Source organism: Brachionichthys hirsutus, chromosome 1, assembly GCF_040956055.1.
Source record: "Brachionichthys hirsutus isolate HB-005 chromosome 1, CSIRO-AGI_Bhir_v1, whole genome shotgun sequence".
Lineage (NCBI taxonomy): Eukaryota > Metazoa > Chordata > Actinopteri > Lophiiformes > Brachionichthyidae > Brachionichthys > Brachionichthys hirsutus.
Genome location: NC_090897.1, coordinates 3,093,809 through 3,111,915, shown reverse-complemented (window position 1 = coordinate 3,111,915; position 18,107 = coordinate 3,093,809). Strand labels below are relative to the sequence as shown.

The following is an 18,107-nucleotide window of genomic DNA, read 5'->3' as shown; positions in this document are numbered from 1 at the left end:
CATATTCCAGTCTTTAATTCCTGCTGGGTTTTATTAGATACTCACGCTGCACTTCGAGATCCAGACTGGGGCGGCCAGACAGGATGTTAATGTCCCCCCCCCACCCCCAACGGCTCTTTCAAACATCCGTTTCCACTGTCAGCACAGAGAGAGTAGTTGAGTCAACTAGTACTTCCTGTCAGGCCAATGACCTCCCTCATCAGCTCCTTTCTGATGCCTGATGAGGCTTTTTTTTCCCCAAATGCTTTTGTTATTTTCTGAAACGAATAGAAACGAATAGTAACTAACCCCCCCCCCCCCCCCCCAGGGTTAACTAATACTAGATCATAACCATTAGAACTACTCACTATACAAGCAACTGAAAAAATACCATAGACAACGCTGCAGTCCGAAGCCGCCACCATGGCCCGTCATGAAAGGGTACAGTTTGACCTCATTGTAATCTTCTGCTTGGAGGATTTAAAATACTCAATGAGCCCACCCCAAAAAAGAATTCATCCCCATTACTACAAACATATGTTGCTGGAAAATATGAAAACTCCCAAATATTCCAGGCAGCCCACGGAGGGTTTTGATGTGATTAACTCCCGAAAGGATTCATTAGTCTACCTGGCCAAAGGGCAAACTGCATATGGGCCATGCCATCTGGTGCATCTATTGACCACTCTTGCCAGCATTTATAAAATACGGACATTTCATGCCAAAAAAAAAAAAAAGAGCCAACAGATTGTGAAGTCAGAGAAAAACCCATGAAATGATGTGATGGTGCGAATGCAATGTGTGCAGGACGTACTGCAGTCTGATCCGGTCTACATTTGTGCACAGCCATTACAGAGTTAACCAAAAGATATCGTAACGTCAGCAACTGAAAACGGGACCTGTGTTTTATCTGGCTCCGCAAGAGTTTAGACCGCCGCCCGCTTAGTGGGGTTTTCACACCACCAACGGAAGCAAAGGTCAATAACAGAGAAGCACCATCTTGAAGGAATCAAGTCTATTATCATTGATCTACTGCCGCAGCCCGGCTCCAGACTTATTCACTTCTGCCCCTGGACTATTGCCTCCTCCTCTTGGCTCCTGCAGTAATGAGATTCTCATTGCCTTCAAATGAGGACACAGGTTCGCTCAAGCAGGTTCACGCTCTTGACATTTCAATTGAAGAATGGAGTTTCCCCACCCCTAAGCCAGGTCTTGTACCACATCTTTAATTCAGCTTGTCTGCATCTCCCATCCAGGTTTTCAACATTGATTCTATCCATGTCCATCACTTGCTCTATTACAAGCATTTACGTATAAATGGTGCCCAAACTACAGTCAAAGCCAAACATGCATGTAAATGTATTCCATTAATAAAACAACAATCCAGACTGCAGTTATTATTGTACTTTATAGCTGTAGGGACATTTTTTTTTGTCAACTGTACAGGTGTTGAGCGAAAATCTCCCTGCATGATAGCCGATGACAGTGCTGGTATTTCTCTCCTTGGATTAAACAGTTCAGCCGAGTCCCGTCCGGTGAATGGTAGAATATATAATGCTGGCTAAGCCTCTGCCCCCAGTGAAAGGTTGACACCTCTATCTTTGCGATCCATCGACTCAGGTGTCGCTCTGGCCCGTCACACATTCTTTCTCTGGGCTGCATCACATTTACAGAGCCCTTTATTCAGCTGACACGGCTTAGATTAGAGGGCAAACGGGAGCTCAATTAAAGGTTGTTGAATGACGGCGTTCTTTTTTTTTGTGAAAGCCTCGTAATGCTCAATTATTCCATCCGGATTTGAATTATTGGTTCGAAACCATCAATGCGTTGCTTTTTATACCGGATTAAACCTGCGATGATGATTCATGATAAGAAGTGATCACATGGAATAATTAAAGCGTTTTCATAAACAAGTTGTTTTCCAAGGTGTTTTAAACTTGTCAACAGAAATGTGAAGTAAACCCAAATACGCTGCGTTAAATCACATCCGTCTGCGTGTTGAAGTGGGGGGAAAAAAATGCATCAAGCTTGATTGATCTCACCGCTGCTCTGCCATCTGGATCTCCTCTCCATCACCCACTTTCAACTATTTCCACTGGGGCCTGAGACCCAAATTGAATATGTCCAAAGAAGATGACACAGATAATTCCCACAATCGTTCGAACCATATGTCACAGCAGACTGCTGAGATTTTCTAACTTTCAAAGTTGATAAATTGAGCGACGGCGGCAGATAGATAAATGTACGGTTCACTGGGTGGCACGAAGTGGTGGGCTGAGACTTAAAGGCCCGAGTGGAATCAAACACAGTCGCTCGGGTCCATCATTTCGTGGCGTGTTCTCCAACTAGATGTTGGCGCTTTTCAGCCTGACGTATTTAAATAAAAAACAACTTGCATGCGTGGAAAAAAAATAAGCAGATGCATTTATTAGATGTATTATTTACATCACATTTATGATACCAGCTGTATGTGTTGAATGAAAGAGGTTAATACCGTGGATACACAAACGCAGGTGTTATGTTTGGATTAAAATCCCAAAGGGCAAAAAAACGTTGGTAGTTTCATGTGTTTAATTTATTTTCCTCAACATATTTTGCTGAATGTCCACAAACATGAAAACGGCTGGAGGCATCCCATACTCATTCACAGAGATAGAATTGTCCTGTACTAAAAAAGCCTGTCGAGCTAAATGAGAAGTTATCACAGAGTTAGAAATACGAAAAGGCACCAACTCAAATTGTCGCAATGAAATTCAGACCAGAGTTCACGGCTGTCCGAAAAGACAAAGCGTATAATAAAATCACGGGAATATTGCATTTCTGAAATACAGAACGAGTAGAAGATAGCATTTTTCACATTTGCGTGACGAGGAGATAGACAAAGTTGACGGACGCTGCAGGAGATGCTAACATACGCGAGTCATACGAGTACGCAGGTGGCAGAATGAACGCAAAATCAACCATGCAACTGTTTAGCTTTAGTTTCATTTCTGCTGCTAAACCAGAAAGCTTCAATTTGTGAATTAAACATTTCACCCCAGCAATTTTATTTACCTATGTAAAAGCTCCTGATTGTTCACGTAACAAATATTCTGTGTATTTACCCTCACATGCAGGTTTCCTGTGTGGAGCAGTCATTTTTCTCCTTTCGCCTCCCTTTCATGCGCATTAATGCTTTAGACAGCACTTCTACCGTCGCTCGACTGTTTGTCTGAAACCAATATGTGTGCTGCTGGTTTGGAGACTCGTGGTAAATGTCAAAGGTAAGCCATCGTGCACGCCGAGCAGTTTGGTGCTGCTCACGGTTGCAGGAAGCAGCCGTGCATGAGGTCCATTGAAGCAAACTCACAATATACTAATGCATCGGTCATGATTAATAGCTGTGACCAGCATTCTGAAAGACAATTACAGTGCAAATAAGAACAAAGTAGGCGATGATTCAGAATCATATATTGAATACAAATCTAATATTACATCACTTCAAATAGCCGATCTGCTTTCTCTTTAACAGCTGCTCCGTCGGAAAATACAATTGTTCATTGCTCATCTGAAGGAAATAAAATGATTCCATTGACTGCTTTAATCTCCGAGCCATACACCTTTTTTGTGTGCAATATGGGCCTACATGTAGGGTTGAATGCAAGTCACATCCACAGTATGTTCACTTTGTGTAGTGTACTCGTAATAAAAATATTGGCCATCATTATGTTAAATTTGGCAGTGAGGGAAGTAAATAGGCCGAGGGGACCAGATAGTCGAGCGTGTCCAGCTAAGGGATGCTTTTAACTGTGCCGGCGCGGTTGTCTGAAATGTGCTGTATTTAACATTCGCAGCGCAGATGAAGAGGAAGAGGCAGACGGTGAGGCTGAAGCCTTACACTTTGGATTCATCTCGCTAACTGGAGCGTGACTTAGTCCAAAACACAACAGCTGGTGGTCTGAAGAGCCCGCGGTAGAGCCCCAGGGTGTGAGATGACCGGCCCACTCATTTACCGACAGCTCACTCAGGGGACAGAAAACGGCAGAACTCTCGGAGCAGGAGGGGGGAGGGGGTTGGCTTCTTTTCAGATTCTGGCACCCTCCTGGAGCCAAAGAACAAGGATGCGCCAAGAAGCATCACAATGGCAGATGTTTCATTTGACACGCCAGGAAGTCCAAGCTGCAAACGCTGGACATCGATCGATCGCATCGATCTCCATAAGCCCCAAACCGATTGTGCCTCATTTGTAGCAGCCTTGAAGAAACGGGATTAAAACTGCGAAGGCCAGAGGTATTCTTTATCAAGCCTCATCGACACTCACAGAGCGACGACACTCTAAACTGGCCTTCTGACATTTGAGGTACGCTCTATGACACTTGTCACATATGTCATCTCAGCCAGGCTCCCTGCAGACAGCCCCATTTAAGTCAATGGCCTGAGCAGAGATATCTCGTCATGCAAGACTGCTCCACACTATCATTAGTGGCAAAGGAAGGTGATTTCAATCATCTGCTAGTTCAGGCCACTGTACTCCTATAGTTCCAGATAGATTTAGGTGTCATGCTTCATTACTGGCCAATTTTATCTAAAAATACAGCCGGCCAGCCAATCGTAAATTATGCAAAATACATCCTGCTCTATGGCGATACAGCGTTAGCGGAGTGAAGACATCGATCAAGCAATCTAAAGCATACATTTTTGGCATTTTTGCAAAAAGCAATCATCAAAATCTGCAACTCTGTGCGACTTTGACTCTTACACTGCATCCCTGAATTCCCAGGATGCAGCACCTTTAACGGAATGAAATGGAAACATGGCGGTGCAGTGAAGTAACTCCATCTCTCACGCGCGACAGATCTTTGTCTCACATGAAAAAGCTTATGAATTAATGCTAAATTAAAGAGCGAAACTGCGACCCGGGGGTTCAGATCAGCCCTGTAGTTTTTAGTTTTCGTGTCAACGCAAAAATAATAAGGATCTCCAATTGGCCTCTCTGCAACAAAGCCGCAGACGAGATCCCATTAAACTGGGTCGTGAACTCTTGTAATACATTTAAGGTGTAAAGTTTTCTAATCTATGTACTTTAAGGGATGTTTTGAAGTCATTAATGTGATTTTTCCATTGTACCATTACTTGCTGAGTTCAGTCATTCAGTCATGCAGGTGGATGGATGAAGGGATGGATGGATGGATGGATTGCCTATTAACAGAGAAAATGCCTTCCATTTAATAACTGAATGTCCTGACCTGAACATTCAGTGAGCCGTTGCTGTTGCAGGGAAAAAACAGCACAGAAACAAAAATGTATCTGGGTACATGAAGGCCGCATTCCAATTACGACCCATATCCCGGCTCTGCAAACGGCCCCATTCACTCATATGCTGTGAATGAATTGTGCAAATGATTACTGTATCTCATTCACACATCACAGAACTGTAGGAGTCCTCTATGGAAAACATAAAAGATATGTTTGTGATGACAGTGAAGCTATATCGCCTCGGATAGAGTGTCATGAAGCGACTGGTTTACGCAGGAATGTGGTTGAAGAATCCAAATAAAAATACTTGATGAAAACTTGACTTGACGCCACTGTGGAGAGTTGTGTGTACATCCATGGGCTAACGGAGATTTTTCCTCTGTGCTTTCGAAAAAGATCAATGAAAAAGGCAATGCCTTTGGGCCATGACCCGGATGATGTGGAAACTCGGAATGCTGCAAATCCACCAGTAGACAAATAAACAAATATTAACTCCTGTTTGAATTAAGTATGCAAAAGACTAGTGGGTGCAGCCTTTTATTTTTCAAGTAAAGAAATAAACATTGTGACAAAAACAAAATATTCTTTAGACACCCCTACAAGACCCGAGATAAAATCTCGTCTCACTAGTCACGAGATAGTATATATATATTAGGTTCCTGCTTCAAGAATTCAATGACAACAGTATTACTATATTTATAATACCGACTGACGTTCACAGGCCTCAGGTTCACGTAATCTTGTGACTTTACTTGATCTAACATGCAGATGCTTTTTTAGTACATCTGTACTATTGATTTAAAAACATCGAAAGCTCCCTCCCTACGACCGCGGAGCTCTTTCAGGGACAGAAGCATCCTGCGATGCGAGTCATTCGCCATTGCCGTCATCGCTGTCTGCGCACGTCGACAGCGCGTGAGCCTTCCGTGACAATTTTGGATAACCATGTTTATCTGCGCGTAATGCCTGTTTACTCACGAGTCCCTGAAGGGTGGCTTATTTACCACGCTGCCTCATCCATGTGTACCTGTCTGTGTCTAAAAAAACAAAAATACAAAGTCCCCGGTGTAAAAATGCATTTGCATCTTTGACACCTCGATATGACATGTGTTTTCCCAAAACACAGTCTCTCCGAGCCTCATCATTGGTGTCAAGCTTGGGACTTCTATTTCGAGACTTCTCTCCAGAGGCACAAGAGGCTCTATGGACAAAAAGCAAAACAGTGGCAATAAACACAACAGAGCACCTTAGTTCTCTAACAGAATGATTGCAGGAAAACCACAAGCGCCCTCTCGGCTACAGAATAAGTTATTAGCATCCGTGTAGTAAACAGCGCGTTTTATATGGCTCCAGATCGCCGCCAAGGCCCTCCCCTATGAGCGCATCAGGAAGCTGCCATACAAACACACATAGCAACTCACCCTTGCTGCACCACGTCCATCCCAAACAACATTCCTGCACCACCCTCAGAGGCATAAGTCATGGGGGGGGGGGGGGGGGACTATTTTTCTGATGGATAAATACAGCATGTGGCCGTTCCTCCCGTTACCTCCTGCGGCGGTTTTACTTTTTTTAATGTGATTACAAGAGAAGTAAAGTTGACCCCTTCCCTCGACTTTGCAGAAACAATAAAAAGGCAGCAAGGCTCAATAAGAGCTCAAATCTCCGTGGATACCTTCCTCCCTGACTCTATCCTCGTGCCCCACAGCTCCTCTCACCTGCTGGTTTCAACACATGGTTAGTCAAGTTCTTCAAGCCTAAAGCTCTATTTTTGTTTTTAAATTGGTTATTTTTCTAACTTGTTTAGAGCTGCTTTAATCCCTAAACATGCACTCACATGCTTCTTCTGCCGTTGCTTTTTTCTAGTTCCATGAAAGGCTTCACAGGGTAGAGAGCTGTAATCCGGCCGCCCTGATAACTGATTTAGGCCAGCGGTTGATTGAAATCCGGCGCTATAGCTGCTGGAGCTTTTCACGCTGCCCAGAAAGCACCACACACGGAGCTAAGAAAGACCTCCGGGAGGCGAAAACATACGCATTTCAGGCATGGATGCCTGCAGCAAGCCGACACGTTCTTCAGGTCAGGATAACTGTAAAATATCCTCATTCACCAAAATCTGACAACAAGCTAGGGAAGTATAGGCTACAGCTGGAAGCGTCCCAATCTCGTATTTTGGGGTGTCGAGCAAACAATCCATCTTTCCCAGCGTAAACAAAACACTTTTGCCATTTTCGATCACAATGCAAAGAGAAAAGCTTGGGAAGTGAGGCTAAACTGTTCTACGGACACATACACACACACACACACACACACACACCGCAATCTCCCTCACATCACATTAAGCGTTCCCTCTGAAGATGTATTCAGACTGGCAAGATACTTATTTCCAATTTGGCAGATTCTAGAGCATCCTAATGGGCTTGAGAAAAAAAATGCCCTGTAGAATTTGTATATGGATATGTACTAGGTTAGGGCTTTTAGAGTGGTATTCCCATTCTTTCAATAAAGATATCGCGTCATTAGACATCTGGCTGCAAGCGTCTAAAATTACACCCAAATTCATTTTGCTTACCTGCCCTTCAAGTATAGAAAATAAATGAGAAAATGACTACCCAAGGGCAGAAATACTCCATACGCGTATATTAATGTGAAGTTCATATGTGCAATAAGTGTAAAAACAAGCAAACTAAACCGAGCAATTTAGGGTCCTTACAAAACATATGTGATTGTTCTTTAAACTCCACCCTCATGGTTATTATAAGCTAAATGAGATGCCTGAAAATGTGAAAACAAACCAACTGAAACCAATTATGCGATGCACATGCTCAGAGTAAAATCTGAATCCCAAACCAACTATGGTGATCCTTCCCTAAACCAAACCGGGCTGCGACATCACGGTAATGAAGCAAAGTATACTTCAAGTGCAACACTTGAACTGCCTCCTCTCTCTGTCAGGCTGCTAGGAGTTGACACCAAGGTCTCACAGTGGATTGACTAATATATAGCCTCCAACATGAAATGCTCCTTTCATTAGAATCTCAAGTTCACTTAATAGCTATAGCTATATCTAGCTTCACTAACAAGACAAACATTTAGATGTTAGTAAGTGGTGCAATTGAATTCATAGGAGCTACAGCGACGTCTGAGTCGACAAAGCTCCAGTGTTGAAAATGTTAACTATGTGCTCGGTGCAGAGGTGTTCACAAGGGTCCCAATTCCGTTTAAGTACAAACAGCAAATGTGTGTAATATCGGGGTTGTTTTGAAGGGAATTGGGGAAACTGCATGCGTCTCACCAACAGCAAACAGCCACGAACAGATCTCGGCAATAAACAGAGTTAAAGCGTCAGAAATTCACATGAGAAAATAAAATGCTGGCTTGTGTCAAAGCTAATAACAATTCTTTTATTATTTAAAATTTCCAGGGATGAATCCCAGAGGTATTTGTTATTCTTGAGGAAAGGAAATAAAACTCCCGGGCAGCTCTCTTCAAAAGGAACTGCAGCACATCAAGTGCTTTTGTTTCAAAGCTGTCGCACAGAGTTGAGTCGACCCATGAGATACGCCGACCCTGCCGATATTATAGCAAAGCCTTGGAGTTCGAGCTCCTGGCAGGGCCCCGACTGTAGACGTCGTGCTGATGAACAAAGGCCTGACAATCAAGCAGCACTGGGTGTGTAGCATCATAACTAACTGACATGTGCACACTGGGATGAGAGTCTCACACACGGGGCCGTGTCATTGGTTGACTGCTGCGCAACACACGGCGCGGCCGACAGTACGGCGAAGCGATGGCGATGAAATCACAAGCTAAACGCGGTGTTTGATGAAGCCCTCCACGAGCCAGATTTAGACATTAGTCAGATTCGGCGTGGCGCCGAGGAGACTGCATGGCGCTCTTCAGACACTCAGACAGCTCTGACTTTTTCGTAGTCAGAGCTGTGACCGGCCTCCAACTCCCACCGCCCCCCGCACTGCTAGCCAGCTGAGGCATTCATGAGTCCTTTAGGCCAGTGGTCCCCAACCACCGGGCTGCGGCCCGGTACCGGTCCGTGAGGCATTTGTTACCGGGCCGCACAGAAAGAAAAACTAATGTATACAATTTCCGTTGTATCGATTATTAGCGTCTAAAAGGTGTTTTATTTTGGAAAAACGACCGGATTTTCTCCAACGTAACATTCGTCTGTGAATTTTATTGGTCACGTGATACGTTACTAAGAAACAGCCGTAAACTAACAAATTAATAAAAAACAAACATCTTTGGAGAGCTTCTTTGCTAAAGGGAAAAGTCCAACTGAGGAGGAATAATAGGAGCCGACGATCTCCTAGAAAAGAAAACTTCTTTTAACAGACAAACCAGGAGTCAAATTTAAAACACGGGTTCATCTACAACAGCTGATTAGCTTCGTTAATGAGGCAATGAAGGGGTAAAAACAGCTTCGGCACATATAGAGACCAAGAACCCCGAATTAAAAGAGAAGAATGTGGAAATTATGAAACCAAAAAACGTTGGTTTCATAATTCATGAAGGACATGAAGGACAGAAGGAATTATTGAGACCACAATTTATTGTGAGTAGATACTGGTGTAATACTTGTTACTGGTGCGATGGTGGCGCAGTGGTTGAGAGGGTTGCCCGGGCAATGTGGGTGAAGTTTTATATCAAAATTATTTTTTTACACAAAAAAAGAAAGGTATTAGACACAGAAATGATCTGGCCTCCTGGTGCAATTCTTGAAATATCAATTTTGGTTTCCGCTCGAATTGATTTTTTACCAGGACCTTCGTGTTCTGGATACGTTTTATGACTCTGGAGAGACCTCTTCACACGTCACTGTAATATTTCAATAAAGGCCGGCCCCTAGAATTTAGGTAATACGTGTGTGATTGTGCTTATTAAAAACGTTTCTAGCAAAAAGGTAAAAAGATAGAAGCTTATTTTTATAATTCCACCCACAAGCCCATAATAATAATACAGCAAACTGGAAATGGATACATTAATTTTAATCAAAAGGAAAATAATTTAATTAACAACGACATGCTGATACAATAATTAGCCAAGAGCATTTTGAGAAAGGAAAACAACCGGCATTAATTAAACACATCTGTGTTTGTTTGTCCCCCCCCCGTCTTAAATAATGTACCTCGGCGGCAACAATGCAAAAGCGCTTTCAGAATAATTAGCTTATGCAAATACGAACTGACAAACCTGAGGTAACCACCTCTGCAGAAGCAGATCTGGAGGCACAGCAGTTAGCATGACACCGCAAGCGACGGCGGGACGAGCACGGACGCCGCCGATGCAGCTTACTACACGACCTTTAGCATAGATAATGGGGCATAATTGAGTGATTTTCACAATACCCTCTTTTTAGGCCTACATCTAACCTCTGCTGTGGTTAGCAGAGAGTTATTTGAAGACAAGATCCAATTATGCATGGTTTGCAGGCCAAACATGCATGATTAAGATCTATTAGGGGCCATCAGACCTCTGTCTTTGGCTTGAGTGAGTGCCCCCGTGGGCCAAGTGGGCCACACACGTCAAGTTAGACATGCGATCAAATCCTGAAAAGTTGACAGGATAAAATAAAGACGTGTTTGAGTATTTTCAAACGAGTTGCATACACGTTGCACTGACGACAGGCGATTTTGAAATTGACAGGCTCATCAATCTTTGCACGACAGACTTTCTGCATCAGTGAAATATATTCAGTAGCTAAAATCCACCGGACAAACTAAAGCAGTGTTGAACCACTTATCGATAGCCATGATGAGAATGAGGAACAGAGGGCAACATCAGAAGTCACTGTGTTGGTCGGTCAGGTCAGATATGCAACTGAAGAATAGACGTTCAGTCCAACCACACTGAGCTTGATGTTTGAACCGTCTGCTGAAGCCTTTTGACTAGCCGATGAACTAGAACACTTGTTGCTCACGGAGCGGACTGATTTTTGTGTGTGTGTGTGGGGGGGGGGGAAGAAGTTTTCTACATATTTATCTCAAGCGCCTGAAAAATAATTTGCATATTTTTCAGAGAAGCCGTCTCACTTTTGTCTGCATCACATCCGGTCGCTGTATCGCAGGACACCAAATCAATATTCTTCCTTTAAAGATAACATATAAGCGCTAATTGTAAGAATGAAGATTCAGCAAGATTTACATTTGTTAAATCAACAACAAAGCCATCAAAATCCAATCCAGCCAAAAGCCTATTGAGAGCAAATAAGACGGATGTGTGATAATTACTGCTTAACGCTGCCAATCACCAATAGAGCATCTCTGTTTTGATTGTTAGAGGCAATAGAGGGATTAAATTCAGGCCCCTCTGCTCCCCCTCTTCCCTCTCAGGAAGCAGTCTATATATTGACCGACTAATCTCCTTTCCTACTTTGACCATAAATATGATTAGCGCCACACAAGAGATAATAAAAAAGCCATATCTCTGCTGTAGCAAAGAGCATGAATTAAAACCTAAGCTGTTGCCTAAAGGAATCAAAGAGAAGAAACCCACAGAAAGGAGCCTTTCATGCTGAGTGCATGCAGCCCCCTACTGGTTGACACCATCCACCATCCACCCAAATACAACATAACACACTCCATGATCTTATTGTTGAATGTGAGCAACAGGTATGAAGACATTGACTAAACTAAAGCCTGCTCTGCTCTGCAAAGTCTTTTTTTTTTTAATCTGAATCTGTTGGAGATGATCTGTTCAGGAAGGATCTCAAATGCGGTGAATATCTATCTGGCTGTTAAATAGTTAACTTCTTCTTAATAGATAAAACATCTCAGAGGCTATTTTGTCTTCGTTTGATACCTAAAGTCCAAAGTCGGAAACTTATGCGTGTGATTTAAGGTGACGGTTGTTGCGCAGGTGAAACCTTTTTAGAATTACATCCAATTTCTGGTGTCTGCTTTCAGGAAAATAAGTGACAGCCAGCATCGAGAGAAGATGATCATCCTTATTGATCACACAGCTCTGCTGGGTTTTAAATGACGCGTCTTTGATTTATTTAACTGCGTAAAATCACGGCTGTGGTGGACCGGGATGGTTGGGTAGAGGTGTCATCCCGTGTGTGTTCATCACCACCACCACATTCATAATCATCATACTGTTTGATCATCGGGGGGGCCACACACAGGACATGGCACGTGGCGGCGGGGGGGGGGAAACAGCTTCGCCTACCTGATATTTCCTGATGCGGCACATTGACGAGGCTGAATCCTTGCACGTTATACGCCTGCCTAACCTCGCTGCAGCTCCGCGCTTTGCTCTCAGCAGCAGATGACGGGGACAGCAGCAGCGGCAGAGCACATAAGGCGACTTGCAGTCTCCACATCGCATTCATCAGTGAAATCCTTCACAAGTGTTACGCAGGGAAAGACGAGCTCCGTGAGAAAATGGGAAGAATCCAAGAGACGAGTGGGGAAGATGTTCTCCTCCTGCAGATTGTTGATTGAAAGAAAGAAAGAAATCACTCCTCAGTTTAGATTCTGGTACGTCCAACTCATTGCAAAAGCATCCTCCGCGTAAACGCAACGCCGATTGTTGATTGCTGATTGGATCCCGGCTCGGGGCGAGATCCGTGGTGGGGAGACAGTTTCTACCTGGTGCTCTCCGTGCCAGCAACTTCTGTCGCGCACACAGCGGCGTCCTGTGTTGCTGTCAGCGCGGGGGGGACGGCGAAATGCGTCGGGGACGCACGCTGCACAGCGAGCAGAGCGCGCAAGGGCAGGGCAAAACATGGAGTGGAGTGGCTGCGATTTCAGCCGCTCGAATCCAGCGGCGCGTAAATCCTCCACCTTCTCCTTATTGGCAATAAGCGCCACGGCACAACAGCGCGCGCACACACACACACACACACACACACACGTCGTAGGAAGACCTGGACGCTGGAGGCGCAGCAGCCGCGACATCCAGATTATTGTCTTTGATTTGAACCCATTTGGATTTGGTTCACAAAACGCACAGCGCTCTGACTGTTCATCCTTCTTTTGATGTAATAGGATAAAGGCTGTCAGATTGGCTTTAACACCTATGACCTTTGGCGTACAAGTCAAAAGTTGCCCTTTATCGCACCATGCTGTGCTATTTTATCTCCACTTAACGCAATAATCTACAGTCCAGACACCTAATAAAGAGCTTCACTGGAGCTGTGTAAAGCTGCCGTCCTCCCAACGCTCTCTTTTTTTGTTTATTGGCTTAATCTCACGCGCTCGTATTAAAACTTTATAAAAAATAACACAGACAGCAGGTGATGACTGAGAGGGATTACGTTTCTAATAGTCCCTACTCTTCAATCTTGGTTTTGATCAAATTTAAAGCATTAGGATGTTTTTGTCTTCACCTGATAGGAGACAGTAGATTAGACAGGATCAGATAACACTATATATTCCGTTCACATGGAAATTTGTCCTCCAACTGTCTTGAATGACAAAGTACAATATAAAAAAACAACATAATATGATATAGCACGTCATTTATAACACACACACACATTACATGTACAGAGCTTTTGTATTGGGGCATATCTTTGTACCAAGAAAAAGACAGGAAGTTGGCTTGGTTGACACTAAAGGGGCACCTTTTGACCTCCTGGCCACGAGAGCAGCCCCCGCTTATCATTAGAAACATTCTTTGACTGCGATTACAAAATGTATTTTGTTATAAATATTTCTGTCCCCAGTCAGGGTTAGACGTTACGAGCAGCTTTCAAAAATATGTTTGCAGCTTAAAGCACACACACACAAACACACACACCTATATATTCTGCATGTATAGAGTGATGTATAAATCATAGCGTTACTTCCAATAAGTTTTGTTAATTGTCAATATTTGTACCCACGAAATAATCCAGAGTTGTTTACCAGGGAAATAGAATTTCTGCTTTTAGTGTGATATTTAAAAAGTAAAACGATACCCTTTACTGGAATATTGATAATGGCTATTCAGTGAAGATTTGGCAAAGAGAGCAGCAGGCAACCATGCGCTCTGGCGTCTGTCTGTCTGAGATGGCTGATGCTCTCAATGGAGGGGCTGACCGGTCCACCTCCCACAGGTGAGGAAGTGTTATCTTACTTGTAAACACCACAGAGGGTGTCCGTCGTCGCGGTTCTATTCGCACAAACCTGAGCAAATTAATGTCGGTGTAAGAACCAGAGCTGTTGGTCGGAGAAGGCGAGTCATCGGCCGCATGCTTCCTCAGGAAGCAAACTTTGGGAAGGAAAGGCCAGGATGAACTGCTCGGAGGCAGGTGTTTAAAAAGAAAGCTTTCCAAGGCAAAATGTTTCGCATCAAACCACTTAGAAGATGGCTGGCTGAGAACAAACCGACCCCCTGATCCATGGACAAATGCGAAGACAAACAGAAAGAGGACAAGTTGTTGAAAAGTGCAGCTTTAGTAAAACCTGTGTCACGCCAACTCTTTTCACACAGAGGTCATGCAGCGGCGCTCCAATTAAGTTGCTTTTAAAAGCCGCACTAGCGTGTGATGGTAGACGGCGTGCTGGCCCTCCACAGGCAAGAGAGGAGTGGGTTACAACACGGCAACCTCGGTGTGCGGCGTGACGTTTTACACAGGAATCCAGCAGCGCCTTGTAAACGGTGACAAGACACTCACTCCTTTTTCTCATTCTCCATTAATACGCCATCAAGACATGACACCTCCGTCCTTCCCCACCGCCTCAACAGCATGTCAGAGCTGAAAAACATCAGTTGCATGGATGATTATTTTTTTCAATCTTAAAATCTAGGTTCAAGGGTCACCTTTTGCGCACATTTTGACACATCCGGGGGGCTTCGAGATATCCTACCACAGGAAAACAAAAGACAAACACTGTTAAATTTATAATCTAACAAAGGCAATGATCTCCAAATCTGTGCTCGAGGATATTTCTCCTTTATCGCAGATCTGGTATTTATCTTTGTGTAAGTCATACCTGTCATCTGTGTGGTCGTAGTAAAATGGAAAATGTGGCTTTACAAAAAAAAGATGACCAGAATACCAGAAAATAACTCTAGGATGGACTGGGGCTCACAATTCATTTTCAAACTATTTTGTTTTTCTGTGGAACTAAAAGCTAAGCCTGTCAGCCAATGAATTTGTATTTTTCACAACTGTCTGGTCCACTGATCATCAACTGGGATCACATCTGGCCTTCCATTCCTGTTTAGCTATGTGTTTGATTTCTTTTCCATGTATTTTTTTTTAGACAATGCCAGTCAGGCATGAAAGTCCCAAATTAAATGTGATTTCTCCTTTCGCTGCGAGCTTCATCTGAACACCAACACATTAGCCCTACTCGGCTAATAAGCCCTGTTGCTAATGAGGCCGAGAGATGATGGCCAGAAGGTGATCCCGGCAGCGGATCGATAGCTCGCCATGAGGAGTCAGCATATGGTTCATCATGACTCATACTCACTGCACCACTGGGAAAACTTAGCTTTCACTCTCCGGGCCTGCTGCTCTACAAAACAGTGTTAACCATCAGAAATGTAGTTTCACCTTTTCATGTGGCCCTTTTGCCCCAAAGATCTATTTCAACATTGAACCCACAGCAGCCAGAGAGATTCATACGCCTGAAGACGGATCGACCTGTACATCATGATCAATAGATGGAGGAGCTACACTGAAGGCAAAAAGCTGACTGACACCATTACCTTCTTCTGTGGATGGAAGAATAAAGACATATCATTGATTGATCTCCGCAGATCTTCTGCAAAAAGCAGCATTTCAATAATGCTCTTAAAACATTAAAAAGACAGAGGAACACATATAACACCGTGATCTTCTACAGTCTTAATTTCCTGTTAAATTGCACATTAAAAAAAACATGTGTTACTAGAATAAAAGATTACTATCAACATAATTATAGCGGTGTTTGCTTGAAGTGTCTGCAGCTCATGCGTGAGGCACACTGAAAGCTGATGAAAAATAAGGTCACTTTGTTCACATTAGCACAGCCAGCAAAGAGATGAATTATTAATCATATACTTATAATTCATAGATGTTTAAGACAGATATGTGCAATTATTGTGAAGGGTGCAGCTCTCTAGCGTCAGAGCGAAACTTTGGTTTGATGATGTCTGCATTCGAAGGCAAATGAGTAAGAAGCTAAAGATGCAGAAGGTTAAGAGAATAGATGAAAGGATTAGCACACGTTAACAGAACGTGGCCGTTGAGAGTGCAGCATACTGAAGAAGGGGTTGAAAGTATTTGAAATGCTCCATTTAAATGAGCAAAAAAGTCAGAGAAAGAAAATAAATCTACCAATCCATAAGTGTTCTGATAATGCTACGGATACTTAGCCATGACCAAAGCCATGGATGTAATGAGAGAATTGCGAGATCAATTCTGGGTGCTGCATGTGTTGGATGGAACGCGGATGGAAAAAGCAGCGAATGCTGTAGGATGAAAAGCGATATAAAGGAGGAGGAGGATCGACTACGTTTCGAACAGTCTGCGCTGGCTAATGATTTCAGATCTGAAGACACAATCGATAAACGGAATGCTGGCACAGATGTTAAATCACAGTATGGGCATCCCTTAATCATTTTCCAACAATGTGGAAAGGTCATGCTGGAGTGGCTCACCAACAGACCAGGATCCACTGTTTGTTATTGTTTACATTTATTTCTTAGTTGAGGCTTTGGTTGAGGATACCCAGAATCAAATTTCCCCATTCAATTTAAACAGTGTAAAGAGAATGCAACGACTGTGCGTGTTTTGTAATTACTCCATTGTTCAACCCCCGTGTGGCAGGTTAACAAGCCATGAGGTAAACACAATTTTGTTTCCGCTTATTCTCAACAGAAAACAAAATTTCTCTGATATCTATTTACTCATTGATAATTTATTCAATTTGCTGCAGTGGGATCTATTTTTATGCCTCATACATAATTCAAAGTCATTTCAGGTGACTGTCTTCCTGTTATTAAAACTGTTTTGAACCAATTAAAGATGTCCCAAAGATGCAAAGATGACAATGCCTCATTACAACACTATAGCTACCTGTCTGTTTTCCGAGACGTAGCTATTATACAGGACTTGTTGATCACAGATGGAGCACATCTTAACACAAAGTTTGTTTGTGTCTCTTTATGATTCAGGAGGGAACTGTGGGAATCGCCATTTCTCTTTACTGGATGTCTGTTGGAGTGGACAGATGTTAGCAACACAAGGCTACTAAACCAACCACTAAAAGTGTAACGACCACAAAACCCAAGCAGAAACTTCAAGTGTTCGAGTTGCATTGTTGGTAATGTAGTTAAAGAAGGAAGATTAAAGGCTGTTTCTTTAGACCTGCTGCTCAAATGAAGATCCTTTTTAAACCCTGACTTCAACAATTGTTAACTGCCTTTAAGATAATTTTTTAATTTGTGAAGCAGGTTTCTTTTGGTTTATATTCATAGTCGTTTTGTCCTTAAGGGATCAGTTCTCTTGCAGAAAGTCGTATCTTCCAACAACATGTAAACATGAAGGAGGCTATTTAATCTTGTTTACTTGTCACACAAATAAATCAATGCAGTGGAAGATTGCAGTTTTTCTGACTCGGGGTGAATTTGTATGCAGTCCAAATGTGCATAACTGCAACAGACCTTAACTGTTGTTATTCATCATGAAATGATTTTGTGTCTGTACATTTATTTGTGTGTTTTAATAATGGATAAAGGGAAATGTGTCAGGCTGAAATATGTTCCCGGGTGCCCAAATCTTTAAGCTGCAGTTTGAATGCATTGGGATTTATTGGGATGCTGACTTAAGGCTGGGAAGACTAACGCTTAGTCGTGCACAACCAACTCTCTTCTGGCGTTTCAGGAGATGATGCACAGCCTCCCGAGAGAGGGGATTCAGATTCATGACAATTAGATGAACGCAAAGTGATGGTCCTGTC

General features: G+C 43.1%; 1 protein-coding gene across 1 annotated transcript in view; it reads right to left on the bottom strand.

The window, feature by feature from the left end:
* gpc6a (glypican 6a) overlaps positions 1–12,562 on the bottom strand; it is an 87,461-nt gene extending 74,899 nt beyond the window's left edge. Inside the window, exon 1 of the mRNA XM_068756195.1 lies at positions 12,400–12,562. Within this exon, the coding sequence (XP_068612296.1) occupies positions 12,400–12,562 (163 nt within the window). The remainder of the gene's footprint in view (positions 1–12,399) is intronic.
* Positions 12,563–18,107: the final 5,545 nt, after the last annotated feature.